The sequence below is a fragment of the Bos javanicus genome, chromosome 28 (genome assembly GCF_032452875.1).
Source record: "Bos javanicus breed banteng chromosome 28, ARS-OSU_banteng_1.0, whole genome shotgun sequence".
Lineage (NCBI taxonomy): Eukaryota > Metazoa > Chordata > Mammalia > Artiodactyla > Bovidae > Bos > Bos javanicus.
The window spans coordinates 5,345,641-5,361,703 of NC_083895.1; the positions used below are offsets into that span (position 1 = coordinate 5,345,641).

The following is a 16,063-nucleotide window of genomic DNA, read 5'->3' on the forward strand; positions in this document are numbered from 1 at the left end:
AGCAGCAGCAGCAGTGGAGGGAATAAAACTCTTTGGGGGTTTGTTTTTTTTAACCAATATATCAAAGAGCTGAGCACCACAGTTCAGAAGCTGTGAACTCAGGAAAATGCTCACTTGCAAAGTATGTGGCCATTTTTAAACCGAAGACACCCAATCTCTGTGCTCACTCCCACACTCAGTTTGCACCTGAGGTAAGGTTTGGAAATGTCATCTGCCCCAGGTGTGAATGAGGCGTGGTTCTGGGAACAGAATAAGCCTGGCAGAAGTTGGGGCTCTGGAAGGTGGGGTTGCTGAAAGAGGCCACTTGGAGCTGCTCCTGACAGGGTGGGGTGGTGGAATTCACAGAGGAAGTGGAAAAGCGAGAAGCAGTGCCCAGGGATGCAGAGAGGACTCCTTCCACACTGATAACCCAGGGTCCTGGGGCCAGTCTGCATGGAACCAGCCCTGAGATGACATCCATAACAGACAGTGCTCACACCCCACTAAACTGTCCACCAAAATGTGGAAGATGGTGCCCTAACATCTGGACCCAAATGGAAATCTGTAGTTTTTACAAAAACTCATGTTGCAGTGTTCCCTTTGAAAAATGTCAGCATGGACTATGCATGCATGCATGCTAAATCGCTTCAGTTATGTCCACCTCTTTGCAATCCTATGGACCATAGCCCACCAGGCTCCTCTGTCCATAGGATTCTCCAGGCAAGAATACTAAAGTGGGTTGCCGTGCCCCCTTCCAGGGGAACTTCCCAACCCAGGGATGGAACCCAAGTCTCTTATGTCTCGTGCATTGGCAGGCAAGTTCTTTATCACTAACGTCACCTGGGAAGCCCCAGCATAGACTATATTTCTAAAATCTCTTGAGCCTGAAGACAACTAGAGAATAAAAAGATACTCCCGAGCTCACCTTGATAGAACTGATGATACACTTGACTTGAATCCCTAATTCCATGGGTAGATTGTCCCATACTCTAAGATTGCCTCACCTTCCAGGATCTAGTTCCCTAGGCCTTTAAAACACTCCCAGACAAAGGTTTCAATGTGTCTCTGTGTTTTGCCTGTTGCCCACCCCCAACCACAACTTCACGGGCCCCAGGTGTGAGCTGCACGTGACTCCATGCAGAGGGTATGCAGAGGCCTTGCCGTGCTGGGAGGCACAGGCGGTCAGGCTCTGCTGCAAGTCCTAGGGAGCCGCTCGTGGGTCAGAATCAAAACCAGTGATACTCAGTGGGCCGGTGGGGAGAGGACACCTTGTCCTCAGGGCTCCAGACTCAGAGGGGTAGCAGCAACTGCCACGTCTCTGAGTCTCTCCTGGCCTCAAATCCCAGGACCCCCCTCCCAGGCTAGGAGGCCCACGGAGTGTGCATACAAGCAGCAGGGAGTGGCGCAGGTGGTCGCCTTCCCTCTGGGGTGCCCTGCAGGGTGTGCACACTGAAGCCCGCCTGTCCCGTCACAGTGCCGCCCGTGCCCCTGTTGCAGCTGGAGAAGTGCTGCACCCGGAACAACAGCGTCACGCTGGCCTGGAGGACACCGCCCTTCACCCACAGCCCCGTGGACGGCTACATCCTGGAGCTCGACGACGGCGACGGGGGGCAGTTCCGGGTGAGGCCTGCTGCGGGGGGCGGGGGGCGAGGCTCGCACTGTCCCAGCCTCTGGGCCACTCCGTGTGGCTGCCCCTAACTCTGATAACAGAGTTATCAGTCCCAAGGACGCAGGACTGGTGGGCCTGGGCTCATGGGACACGCAGGGGGTCTCTCTACCGAGAGCTAGGTCTGGGCAGGCAGAGAAAGTTCAGGATGGCTTTTTTGTGAAGACTGACGCAGGTCGGAGGCCAAGGCAGAGCTCAGAAAAGGTGTCCCCCACACACACCTGTTTCCCAGCTGACCCAGCAGTATCTCGTCAACGCCCTCCCACACATCGCCCCCAAGCAGCCTCCTACTCCCTCAGTGTTCCCACACAACTGCCCTGCCCCGTTCACTAATTAGCTCATCTGGCAAGGTGATCTGCACGGGAAGACACATCAAAAACGGTTGTAGGGTTTGGGTGATGATCTACGTTCAGGTCCCCAGTGATGAAATACATGGGGAGAGTACAGACCCTTAGTGAGTCAGAAATGTATCTTCCAGTCTCACCCTGTGGTGGGAACCCTGACAGCTCCCCACCCCATCCCCCCAACAGAGCTCTACCGAGACATCACAGTGGAGTTCAGACCCCTGTCCAGTAATTTTGTTGACAATGAACTCCAGGAAGCACAAACTCTGGCTCTTCTTAGAGCTTCACCTTTCTGTCCCCAAGAGACTAAATAAAGACTCATTCTATCAAACCAGAGCAATCATAACAATTCTCATACTTCTTCTCCTGGAACTGGTACCCATTCAAGGAATCTTACCAGAGTCAGCGTTCCTTTTGTTTCCCTCAACGGGATTTACGCCTGTGTCTTCTCATTTTTTTGTTTTGTGAACGCCAGAGTTGTAGTACTCCGTGAGGGAAAATTGAGTCCCTGGGAATATGGGCTCTTTAGGGAAGAGAGAAGCTGAAGTCACATTGGTCAGGAAGAGCAGGTCATACACTGTCTGGTCATGCAAATGAGCGAGGAACTAACAGAGTTCCTTGACTAACCAGAAACCAGGAAGACAGTTTATGGTTTTGAAATGGGATGAAGGAAAAGAAGCCACCAGTACTTCCCTGGTAGTCAGTGGTTAGGAATCTGCAGGGGACATAGGAAACTAGATCCCACTTGCTGAGGAGTAGCTAAGCCCGTGAGCCACAGCTGAAGATCCCATGTGCCACAATTGACACCCAGTGAAACCAAATAAGGAAATAAATATTTACCCCTAAAAAAGAAGAAGCTGCAGAGCTCAGTGGCTTCTCCCCTTTGAGACGTGACCATTAATAGAAGCTGGAGCCAAGGGCTCGAGTTTCGGAGGGACAGTGTGTCATGGTGGGAAAATAGTGGACTTAATGCAGACAGACCTGGATTTAAACCCTGGCTTCTAAATGGATTGACTGTGATCTTGGGCAAGTTTCCTGCCCTCTCTGAGTGTCCTTGTGAGTAAAACATAAAAAATAATAGCAATGTCCCAGGGTTGTGTAAGGATTAAGATGCCTTATACAATGATAGCTGGCACACAGCTATTATTATCAATAACTCGAAAAAACAAATGAAGACTAACACCCCCAAGTAATCAAGCAGGAATAGTGTTTTATAATTTTATTTAATCAGGCTGTGCTGGGTCTCCCTTTCTGCATGGGCGTTCTCTAGTTGTGGTGAGCAGAGGCTTCTCTCTAGTTGTGGTACACCAGCTCTCACTGCAGTGGCTTCTGTTGTTGCAGAGCACAGGCTCTGAGGCACGTGGCTCAGGAGTTGCAACACATGGGCTCTAGAGAGCACAGGCTCAGTAATTGCAGCACATGGATTTAGCTGTTCCACGGCGTGTGGGATCTTCCCAGACCAGTGGTCGGACTCGTGTTTCCTACATTGGCAGGCAGATTCTTCATCCCTGAGCCTAAGGGAAGCCCAGGAATGACATTTTATGTAATGACAAAAGTGAGGTGTAAGACTATGTATTTGGGGGCAGTTAACGGGACAAATTAAGTTTGAAGTAAATGCTCTAGAAAAGGACCTTTGGGGTCCGATGCAGAAATGCCCCACCCTCTGGGAAACCAGGAGAAAAGCAGCTCCAGGAGGCCCAAGGAGTTGGAAGATGCCAGCCTCAGCAGTGGGAGAGGTGGGAGGAGGTGGAGTGGCCCTCTCACTCCAGAAGTGGCCAAATCAACTTGAACCACCTGTGCTTGAGCACGCCCTTCCTCCGTCTGCTTTTTCCATCATGTGTGATGATGCTTCCTTTTCAAATATTGTTTATTTTGTCTACTTCGATGCTTAGTTCATGTTTTCCAGCTTAAATTCCCATTGAAAACTGATGATCTCCTCTTGCTCCAACCGTTTTGTGCACCCCCATCTTTGGGCTCCAGAGTCCTATCCATGAGAACCACCCTCTGAAGAGGCAGGACATTCTCAGGCAGCATCACAGCTACTGCACCCCATACCTTCACAGCAGAGGGGCCCATCAGCTACCACTAAGGGTTTGTGTTCAATTTGGACGTGCCCTGAAATCCAGCCACCACTCACCCCAAATCTACTTATTAATATCACTCTTGGGTAATGGAAATAAAAAGCAAAAATAAACAAATGGGACCTAATTGAAGTTCAAAGCTTTGGCACAACAAAGGAAACTATAAGTAAGGTGAAAAGGCAGCCTTCAGAATGGGAGAAAATCATTGCAAATGAAACAACTGGCAAAGAATTAATTAATCTCAAAAATATACAAGCAGCTCATACAGCTCAATACCAGAAAAATAAATGACCCAATCAAAAAATGGGTCAAAGAACTAAACAGACATTTCTCCAAAGAAGATATACAGATGGCTAACAAACACATGAAAAGATGCTCAACATCACTCATAATCAGAGAAATGCAAATCAAAACCACAATGAGGTACCATCTCACGCCAGTCAGAATGGCTGCTATCCAAAAGCCTACAAACAATAAATCCCGGAGAGGGTGTGGAGAAAAGGGAAGTCTCTTACACTGTTGGTGGGAATGCAAACTAGTACAACCACTATGGAGAACAGTGTGGAGATTCCTTAAAAAACTGGAAATAGAACTGCCAAACGACCCAGCAATCCCACTGCAGGGCATACACACCGAGGAAACCAGAATTGAAAGAGACTTGTGTACTCCAGTGTTCATCGCAGAACTGCTTACAATAGATAGGATATGGAAGCAACCTAGATGTCCACTGGCAGATGAATTGATAAGAAAGCTGTGGTACATATACACAATGGAATATTCAGATCAGATCAGATCAGATCAGTCGCTCAGTCGTGTCCGACTCTTTGCCACCCCATGATTCGAAGCATGCCAGGCCTCCCTGTCCATCACCAACTCCCGGAGTTCACTCAGACTCACGTCCATCGAGTCAGTGATGCCATCTAGCCATCTCATCCTCTGTCATCCCCTTGTCCTCTTGCCCCCAATCCCTCCCAGCATCAGAGTCTTTTCCAATGAGTCAACTCTTCCCATGAGGTGGCCAAAGTACTGGAGTTTCAGCTTTAGCATCATTCCTTCCAAAGAAACCCAGGGCTGATCTCCTTCAGAATGGACTGGTTGGATCTCCTTGCAGTCCAAGGGACTCCCAAGAGTCTTCTCCAACACCACAGTTCAAAAGCATCAATTCTTCGGTGCTCAGCCTTCTTCATAGTCCAACTCTCACATCCATATATGACCACTGGAAAAACCATAGCCTTGACTAGACGAACCTTTGTTGGCAAAGTAATGTCTCTGCTTTTGAATACGCTATCTAGGTTGGTCATAACTTTCCTTCCAAGGAGTAAGCGTCTTTTCATTTCATGGCTGCAGTCACCATCTGCAGTGATTTTGGAGCCCAAAAAAATAAAATCTGACACTATTTCCACTGTTTCCCCAACTATTCCCATGAAGTGATTGGACCGGATGCCATGATCTTCGTTTTCTGAATGTTGAGCTTTAAGCCAACTTTTTCACTCTCCACTTTCACTTTCATCAAGAGGCTTTTTAGTTCCTCTTCACTTTCTGCCATAAGGGTGGTGTCATCTGCATATCTGAGGTTATTGATATTTCTCCCAGCAATCTTGATTCCAGCTTGTGTTTCTTCCAGTCCAGCATTTCTCATGATGTACTCTGCATATAAGTTAAATAAACAGGGTGACAATATACAGCCTTGACGAACTCCTTTTCCTATTTGGAACCAGTCTGTTGTTCCATGCCCAGTTCTAACTGTTGCTTCCTGACCTGCATACAAATTTCTCAAGGGGCAGATCAGGTGGTCTGGTATTCCCATCTCTTTCAGAATTTTCCAGTTTATTGTGATCCACACAGTCAAAGGCTTTGGCATAGTCAATAAAGCAGAAATAGATGTTTTTCTGGAACTCTCTTGCTTTTTTGATGATCCAGCAGATGTTGGCAATTTGATCTCTGGTTCCTCTGCCTTTTCTAAAACCAGCTTGAACATCTGGAAGTTCACGGTTCACATATTGCTTAAGCCTGGCTTGGAGAATTTTGAGCATTACTTTACTAGCGTGTGAGATGAGTGCAATTGTGCGGTAGTTTGAGCATTCTTTGGCATTGCCTTTCTTTGGGATTGGAATGAAAACTGCCCTTTTCCAGTCCTGTGGCCACTGCTGAGTTTTCCAAATTTGCTGGCATATTGAGTGCAGCACTTTCACAGCATCATCTTTCAGGATTTGAAATAGCTCAACTGGAATTCCATCACCTGAGCTAGCTTTGTTCGTAGTGATGCTTTCTAAGGCCCACTTGACTTCACATTCCAGGATGTCTGGCTCTAGGTGAGTGGTCACACCATCGTGATTATCTGGGTCATGAAGATCTTTTTTTTTCAGTTCTTCTATGTATTCTTGCCACGTCTTCTTAATATCTTCTGCTTCTGTTAGGTCCATACCATTTCTGTCCTTTATTGAGCCCATCTTTGCATGAAATGTTCCTTTGGTATCTCTGATTTTCTTGAAGAGATCTCTAGTCTTACCCATTCTGTTGTTTTCCTCTATTTCTTTGCATTGATCGCTGAGAAAGGCTTTCTTATCTCTTCTTGCTCTTCTTTGGAACTCTGCATTCAGATGTTTATATCTTTCCTTTTCTCCTTTGCTTTTTGCTTCTCTTCTTTTCACAGCTATTTGTAAGGCCTCCCCAGACAGCCATTTTGCTTTTTTGCATTTCTTTTCCATGGGGATGGTCTTGATCCCTGCCTCCTGTCCAATGTCACGAACCTCATTCCATAGTTCATCAGGCACTCTATCTATCAGATCTAGGCCCTTAAATCTGTTTCTCACTTCCACTGTATAATCATAAGGGATTTGATTTATGTCATACCTGAATGGTCTAGTGGTTTTCCCTACTTTCTTCAATTTAAGTCTGAATTTGGCAATAAGGAGTTCATTGTCTGAGCCACAGTCAGCTCCTGGTCTTGTTTTTGCTGACTGTATAGAGCTTCTCCATCTTTGGCTGCAAATAATATAATCAGTCTGATTTTGGTGTTGACCATCTGGTGATGTCCATGTATAGAGTCTTCTCTTGTGTTGTTGGAAGAGGGTGTTTGTTATGACCAGTGCATTTTCTTGGCAAAACTCTATTAGTCTTTGCTCTGCTTCATTCTGTATTCCAAGGCCAAATTTACCTGTTACTCCAGGTGTTTCTTGACTTCCTACTTTTGCATTCCAGTCCCCTATAATGAAAAGGACATCTTTTTGGGGTATTAGTTCTAAAAGGTCTTGTAGGTCTTCATAGAACCGTTCAACTTCAGCTTCTTCAGCGTTACTGGTTGGGGCATAGACTTGGATTACTGTGATACTGAATGGTTTGCCTTGGAAACGAACAGAGATCATTCTGTTGTTTTTGACATTGCATCCAAGTACTGAATTTCAGGCTCTTTTGTTGACCATGATGGCCACTCCATTTCTTCTGAGGGATTCCTGCCTGCAGTAGTAGATATAATGGTCATCTGAGTTAAATTCACCCATTCCAGTCCATTTCAGTTCGCTGATTCCTAGAATGTTGACATTCACTCTTGCCATCTCTTGTTTGACCACTTCCAGTTTGCCTTGATTCATGGACCTGACATTCCAGGTTCCTATGCAATATTGCTCTTTACAGCATCAGCCCTTGCTTCTTTCACCAGTCACATCCATAGCTGGGTATTTTTTTTGCTTTGGCTCCATCCCTTCATTCTTTCTGGAGTTATTTCTCCACTGATCTCCAGTAGCATATTGGAATATTACTCAGCTATTAAAAAGAACTCATTTGAGTCAGTTCTAATGAGGTGGATGAAACTGGAGCCTATTCCGTTCAGTTCAGCTGCTCAGTCACGTCCAACTCTTTGTGAGCCCATGGACTGCAGGATGGCAGGCTTCCCTGTCCATCACCAACTCCTGGAGCTTACTCAAACTCATGTCCACTGAGTAAGTGATGCCATCCAACCATCTCATCCTCTGTCATCCCCTTCTCCTCCCACCTTCAATCTTCAATCAGGGTCTTTTCAAATGAGTCAGTTCTTTGCATCAAGTGGCCAAAGTATTGGAGTTTCAGCTTCAGCATCAGTCCTTCCAATGAATATTCAGGACTGATTTCCTTTAGGATGGACTGGTTGGATCTCCTTGCAGTCCAAGGGACTCTCAAGAGTCTTCTCCAACACCACAGTTCAAAACCATCAATTATTTGGTGCTCAGCTTTCTTTATAGTCCAACTCTCACATCCATAAATGACCACTGGAAAAACCATTGCTTTGACTAGTCGGAGTTTTGTCAGCAAAGTAATGTCTCTGCTTTTTAACATGCTGTCTAGGATGATCATAACTTTTCTTCCAAGGAGCGAGCGTCTTTTATTTTCATGGCTGTAGTCACCATCTGCAGTGATTTTGGAGCCCCCAAAATAAAGTCTGTCACTGTTTCCATTGTTTCCCCATTTATTTTCCATGAAGTGATGAGACCAGATGCCATGATCTTAGTTTTCTGAATGTTGAGTTTTAAGCCAACTTATTCACTCTCCTCTTTCACTTTGATCAAGAGACTCTTTGGTTCTTCTTCACTTTCTGTCATAAGGGTGGTGTCATCTGCATATCTGAGGTTATTGATATTTCTCCCAGGAATCTTGATTCCAGCTTGTGCTTCAGCCAGTCCAGCATTTCTCATGATGTAGTCTGCATATAAGTTAAATAAGCAGGGTGATAGTATACAGCCTTGATGTACTCTTTCCCAGTTTGGAACCAGTCTGTTGTTCCATGTCCAGTTCTAACTGTTGCTTCTTGACCTGCATACAGATTTCTCAGGAGGCAGATCAGACGGTCTGGTATTCCTATCTCTTGAAGAATTTTCCAATTTATTGTGATCCACACAGTCAAAGGCTTTGGCATAGTCAATAAAGCAGAAATAGATGTTTTCCTGGAACTCTCTTGCCTTTTAGATGATCCAGCAGATTTGGCAATTTGATCTCTGGTTCCTCTGCCTTTTCTAAATCCAGCTTGAACATCTGGAAGTTCATGTACTGTTGAAGCCTGGCTTGAAGAATTTTGAGCATTACTTTGCTAGCGTGTGAGATGAGTGCAATTGTACAGTAGTTTGAACATTCTTTGGCATTGCCCTTCTTTAGGACTGGAATGAAAACTGATCTTTTCCAGTGTTATGGCCACTGCTGAGTTTTCCAAATTTGCTGGCATAGTGAGTGCAGCACTCTCACAGTATCATCTTTTAGGATTTGAAATAGCTCAACTGGAATTCCATCACCTCCACTAGCTTTGTTCATAGTGATGCTTCCTAAAAGCCCACTTGACTTCACATTCCAGGATATCTGGTTCTAGGTGAGTGATCACACCATCGTGGTTATCTGTGTCATGAAGATCTTTTTTGTATAGTTCTTCTGTGTGCTCTTGCTACCTCTTCTTAATATCTTCTGCTTCTGTTAGGTTCATACCATTTCTGTCTTTTATTGAGCCCATCTTTGCATGAAATGTTCCCTTGGTATCTCTAATTTTCTTAGAGATATCTCTAGTCCCATTCTATTGTTTTCCTCTATTTCTTTGCATTGATCACTGAGGAAGGCTTTCTTATCTCTACTTGTATTCAAATGGGTATATCTTTCCTTTTCTCCTTTGCGTTTCACTTCTCTCCTTTTCACAGCTATTTGTAAGGCCTCCTCAGACAACCATTTTGTCTTTTTACATTTATTTTCCATGGGGATGGTCTTGATCCCTGTCTCCTGTATAATGTCATGAACCTCCATCCGTAGTTCTTCAGGCACTCTGTCTATCAGACCTAATCCCTTGAATCTATTTGTCACTTCTACTGTATAATTGTAAGGAATTTGATTTAGTTCATACTTGAATGGTCTAGTGGTTTTCCCCACTTTCTTCAATTTCAGTCTGAATTTGGCAATAAGAAGTTCATGATCTGAGCCACAGTCAGCTCCCAGTCTTGTTTTTGCTGACTGTATAGAGCTTCTCCATCTTTGGCTGCAAATAATATAATCAATCTGATTTTGCTGTTGACCATCTGGTGATGTCCATGTGTAGAGTCATCTCTTTTGTTGTTGGAAGAGGGTGTTTGCTATGACCAGTGTGTTCTCTTGGCAAAACTCTATTAGCCTTTGCCCTGCTTCATTCCGTACTTCAAGGCCAAATTCGCCTTTTACTCCAGGTATTTCTTGACTTTCTACATTTGCATTCCAGTCCCCTATAATGAAAAGGACATCTTTTTTGGGTGTTAGTTCTAGAAGGTCTTGTAGGTCTTCAAAGAACTGTTCAGCTCCAGCTTCTTCAACATTACTGGTTGGTGCTTATTATATAGCATGAAATGAGTTAGAAAGAGAATACCATACACCCTTATGGCAGAAAGTGAAGAACTAAAGAGCCTCTTGATCAAAGTGAGAGAGGAGAGTGAAAAAGTTGGCTTAAAATTCAACATTCAGAAAACTAAGATCATGGCATCTGGTCCCATCACTTCACAGCAAATAGATGAGGAAAAAGTGGAAACAGTGACAGACTTTATTTTGGGGGGCTCCAAAATCAATGTAGATGGTGACTGCAGCCACGAAATTAAAAGACGCTTACTCCTTGGAAGAAAAGTTATGACCAACCTAGACAGCTTATTAAAAAAACAGAAGCATTACTTTGCCAACAAAGGTTCATCTAGTCAAGGCTATGGTTTTTCTAGTAGTCATGTGTGGATGTGAGAATTGGACTATAAAGAAAGCTGAGTGCCGAAGAATTGATGGTTTTGAACTGTGGTGTTGGAGAAGACTCTTGAGAGTCCCTTGGACTGCAAGGAGATCCAACCAGTCCATCCTAAAGAAGATCACTCCTGAATATTCATTGGAAGGACTGATGCTGCCGCTGAAACTCCAATACTTTGGCCACCTGATTGGAAGAACTGACTCATTTGGAAAGATCCTGATGCTGGGAAAGATTGAAGGTGGGAAGAGAAGGGGACGACAGAGGATGAGATGGCTGGATGGCATCAGCGACTCAATGGACATGAGTTTGAGTAAACTCTGGGAGTTGGTGATGGACAGGGAGGCCTGGCGTGCCGCAGTTAATGGGGTTTCAAAGAGTCAGACATGACTGAGTGACTGAACTGAACTGAGTGCATATATATAGGGTTTAGAAAGATAGTAATGATAATCCTGTATGCAAGACAGCAAAAGAGAAATAGATATAAAGAACAGATTTTGCAATCTGTGGAAGACAGGGTGGGATGATTTGAGAGAAGAGCATTGAAGCATGCATATTACCACATGTGAAATAGATGTCCAGTCCAAGTTTGATGCATGAAACCAGACACTCAGTGCTGGTGCACTGGGACACCCCAGAAGGATGAGATGGGGAGGGAGGCGGAAGCGGGGTTCAGGACGGGGAGACACATGTATACCCGTGGCTGATTCATGTCAGTGTATGGCAAAAACCACCACAATAGTGTAAAGTAATTATCTCCAATTAAAATTAATTAATTTTAAAAATAGCACTCTTGGGATGATAGCACTTCCGATGCAACATGTGGCTAAGCGAAATTTTCTGCATAACAGGGGCACCTGATGAGTGGTCTGTGTCTCTTCCAGGAGGTGTATGTTGGCAAGGAGACCCTGTGCACCATCGACGGCCTTCACTTCAACAGCACATACAATGCCAGGGTTAAGGCTTTCAACTCCTCTGGCGTTGGGCCCTACAGTAAGACTGTGGTCCTGCAGACATCCGACGGTGAGTACTGGGTGTCTCAGGGGAAACAGATTCAGGCCCAGCCCATGTGACAGATGGGCAGGGAATATCTGAGTTGCTGGTAAGGGAGGCATCAGGGGTGAAGGAAAGAGGTGGCAGCTGGGTGAGTCCATCTCCTCCAGCCCTGCCTCTGATCTGCTCACCTTGCTCCCCGCCCGCCCATCACAAAGGAAGGAGACATTCCTTCACCCCACTTGCTGGATCTGGAAAGTGAGACTGGAGGCTGAGAGGCACAGGGAGATTACACTCCCTGTGTAGTCTCACTTCCAAGGGGCCAAGAGTGGGTGGGATGTCCCAGAGAAAAGAAGGCAGGAGGCTGCCAGGAGGAACTTGCCCCTCGAGCACCCCGTACCAGAGCTCAGATCTGAGTGCTGCAGACCTCGCTGTGTCCTTTCAGGATGCAGGCAATCAGAGCACATCCACACTCTGCTGGATTTTGATCATGTGAATCCTAAGCGTCGAGGGGTGATGTAGGGTCTGATCTGCTACATCGAACACGTACCTATCAGGCCTCAGGGGTCCCTGGAGGGTACCAGCCCTGTGTTACTGTCAACGTTTGTCCCAGGGCTTCCCTGATGGCTCAGCAGGTAAAGAATCCACCTGCAATGCAAGAGACACAAGAGATGCAGTTTCAATCCCTGGGTCAGAAAGATTGCCTGGAGGGAGGGCATGCCCAATGCAGTAGTCTTGCCTGGAGAAGCCCATGGACAGAGGAGGCTGGTGGGCTACAGTCCATACTGTCACGAAGAATTGGATGTGACTGAGCAACTAGCACTTTCACTTATCCCAGCCCATCCTCTGGCTGCCCTGAGGAACACAGGACAGCCTGAACCGCCCCCCAGGGATGAGCAGATGGTGCTGTCCCGGGAGTGGGCTCCCCAGCTGTGTGCCCCTAGAAGCCCTCACCTGCCAGCAGGCTGTAGGTGGATGACAGAGCGCGGGAGCTTTGGTCACCCCACTTCACCTCTCTGCCTCTCGAGTCTCTCTTCCATGACATGGGTCTGGATGCATATCCTCACTCCTATTAGTGCCCAAAATGTGCGTGAGTGCTGTAGAAACCAAGATTCCATGAGAGCATGTAGGTGGGGGCCTGGGTGTCTGTGTACTTGGCCCAGCTGGGGTCATGGGATTGGGCACTTGGATGAGAGGAGAGAGCATGAATGTGTATGTGCATGCGTGCGTGTGTGACTTGAGCAGGGAAGAACACTCAACGCCGTGTGCCCGCTTCCTGAGAGATGTCAGTGAGTCCGTCTGCGAGCCCAGGTCAGAGGCTGCTGGCAAGCTCACCCCAACCCTGACCCTCTCGCCCGCCCCTTCCTTTCCAGTGGCCTGGTTCACATTTGACCCCAACTCTGGGCACCGGGACATCATTTTGTCCAACGACAATCAGACGGCCACCTGCAGCAGCTACGACGACCGGGTGGTGCTGGGCACGGCGGCCTTCTCCAAGGGCGCGCACTACTGGGAGCTGCACGTGGACCGGTATGACAACCACCCGGACCCCGCCTTTGGGGTGGCCAGGGCCAGCGTGGTCAAGGACATGATGCTGGGCAAGGATGACAAGGCCTGGGCCATGTACGTGGACAACAACCGCAGCTGGTTCATGCACTGCAACTCTCACACCAACAGGTGCGTGCCCCCTGCTCTCCCCCAACATGAGGCTTGGGGTCCGGGTCCTCCTGCCCTTTCCAAATTCATCAGGACGTGGTGGGGGGCAGTGTCCTTGACCACTTTGGTGTCCAGTTCCCAGGGAGACGTGACCGCTGGCCTGCAGCCCAAATGGGAGCATATGATGGAGTGTGGAGCTGGTGGGTGTGCAGGCAGCTCAGCGAGCCCCGAGGCCAGGCTCACCAGCCCTGGGCTCCAGTTCTCCTCCAGGCTCTGCTCCACTCTCCTCCACACCCCTCAGCCCAGCCTGAGTCACCACGGAGCTCCCCACACACAACCGCAGGGGCTTGAAACAGGCAGGGAGGGGGTGCAGCGCCCCCGGGGCATTCACTGTGGCCGGCTCTGACCCGGGCAGCCCCAGCACTGCCTTGCCCTGAGGCTGGCCTGGGAAAGTGGGGTCACCAAGCCAGACACGGGAAACTCGAATCCTGGGGGAGAACCTGGCCCCAGTACCGGAGGGTTGTGGCCCTCCTAGCCACCTCCTCACTGTGGGGTCTCCTTCCCAGTCTGCTGAGGGCCGTCACCCCTGCTGGGAGAGGCGAGAGGCACCGAGGAACCAACTCCCCTGGACTGCAGTGCTGGGCTGGGTCAACTCCAGGGGCTCTCAGAGCTCCCGGCCCACCTCAGTGCTCCTGCTGATGGCCCCAGGAGTCCTGGCCTGGGACAGGGACTTGCCGGAGGGTCCCCGGGGGCTGAAGGCAGATGGGACTCCTACTGTCAGCCTTTTCGGCAGCTGTGACCCCCTCTCCACAGGCCTGGGGTGACAGCAGGCATCTCCTCCCCGGGGGCTGGGCGGCCTGGCCCTGTGCCTGCCCGGTGGTCTACTCCCATGCCACCTGGGGACTGGGTCCAGGCCCAGCAGCGCCCTCTCTGCTTGCTCAGGCCAAGCGGGGGCCTAGATACCCTGGGGTGAGACTGACAATGAGCATCTATCAACAGCCTACTTTGTGCTGTGGGAAGCACCTGGCTCATGGGATTTCGTTTGGGCCTCAGCAAAGTTTGATTGTTATCACCATTTGGCAGATTATGAGATCAGGGCTCAAGGTTAATGTCCAAGTCTTGGGGCTGATTAGGCATGGTGTCAGGGTTTAGCTCAGGACCCAGGCTCCAGTTCTAGGGGAAGGGTGGAGAGGGGGCTGGGCTGGGCCAGGAGACCCGGGGGAGGCGCTGGGTGGGCCTCCTTCCTGTGCCTCAGGCAGGTCCTTACCGCCACCTGTTGGTCAGTGTCTGAACAGCACCACAGGCCCACTCGCAAGTCCCACTCCCACCAGCAGTGTCCGGCCCCGGGTCCTGCTCTGCCCTCTGACGACACCCACCCAGCACTCCTCGCCGTTTCCCGTGCTCTCAGCCCACCATCCGCTGATCAGCTCTCCAGCTGACCAGCTCGTTCCCCATCAGGAAAGGACAATAGCGGTTTTCTGATCAGAGCAGAGCCGCCTGTGTCAAGGCGGACCTCCACGTCAACTAAGGGAGGAGAGAGTCTAACGGACTCGGCCCGCCCACCCCTGGGAAGGAGACAGGTGAGGGTGACGCCCACCCAGAGACTCGCCCCACCCAGTGGATGCGAATCCAAACCACCATGAGATGCAGTGTCACAACATTCACCACGAGGGTCCCGATTGTAGTCCTTTGCTCTACGGCGGGTTCTGGGGGATGACCGGCTCCCTGCTCCACTGTGTTTCCAGGCGAGGGGGTCCCCAGCAGCCTTCAGCTGATCCTCCTGTCCTCACCTCCACCCCGGCTTCTCTCCCCAGGACGGAAGGCGGCGTGTGCAAGGGGGCCACCGTGGGCGTGCTGCTGGACCTGAATAAGCACACTCTGACCTTCTTCATCAACGGGCAGCAGCAGGGCCCCACGGCCTTCAGCCATGTGGACGGGGTCTTCATGCCAGCCCTCAGCCTCAACCGGAACGTTCAGGTACCGCACACCTTTCGGGCCAGGGCCCCTTGCTGGCCCCAACCCCCACTGCCCGCGGGCCTCCACAGTGTGCTGGACAAAGAGGGCTCTAAAGAAGCTGATGGCTGCCCAGCCAGGAGCTTACCTACTGCCCACCCGGGCCTCGCCTGGAGACAGTCTCCTCCGGCGTGATGAATCCTTACTTGGCCCCGTGAAAGCAGCAGAGGCTCTAACGTGGCTGTTTGTGCACAAGCAGGGGAACGGAGGGGCAGCGAGGGTGCAGGAGGTGGGCAAGTCCTGACAACATGTTCTGGGACAGCTGCCAGACCGGAAAGTCGGTGCCTCCTGTCCTGCAGGGCCCTGGTGCCCAGGTGTGTGCTGGGCCTCATGTGGCTTTCCTCCAAGAGGAGGGATAGTTGGGGAGAGACCACGCCTAAGGATTTACCCCCATCCCATCCCTGCCCCTCTCGTTCCCTCAGAAAGCCAGCATCCTCCCAGGGCCGAGTCCAGTCCTGGGGGGACACCTGCTCAGGAGCCCCATGAGGGTGTGAAGGACAGAGAGGAGCGTGGAAAGCATGGGTAGTGTGCCAGCCTTTGTTTCCCACACACGGCTCCTCCCCTGGGAAGTATGGGGTTTGGGGCAAAGCTCTGTTTCAAGGTGTCCACTGACTCTGAGTATTATCCTTTA

At 49.3% G+C, this 16,063-nt stretch overlaps 1 protein-coding gene across 1 annotated transcript in view; it reads left to right on the forward strand.

The window, feature by feature from the left end:
* TRIM67 (tripartite motif containing 67) overlaps window positions 1-16,063 on the forward strand; it is a 66,791-nt gene that overhangs the window by 43,787 nt on the left and 6,941 nt on the right. Inside the window, exons 6-9 of the mRNA XM_061404812.1 lie at window positions 1,454-1,599; window positions 11,655-11,793; window positions 13,137-13,440; window positions 15,234-15,396. Of these exons, the coding sequence (XP_061260796.1) occupies window positions 1,454-1,599; window positions 11,655-11,793; window positions 13,137-13,440; window positions 15,234-15,396 (752 nt within the window). The remainder of the gene's footprint in view (window positions 1-1,453; window positions 1,600-11,654; window positions 11,794-13,136; window positions 13,441-15,233; window positions 15,397-16,063) is intronic.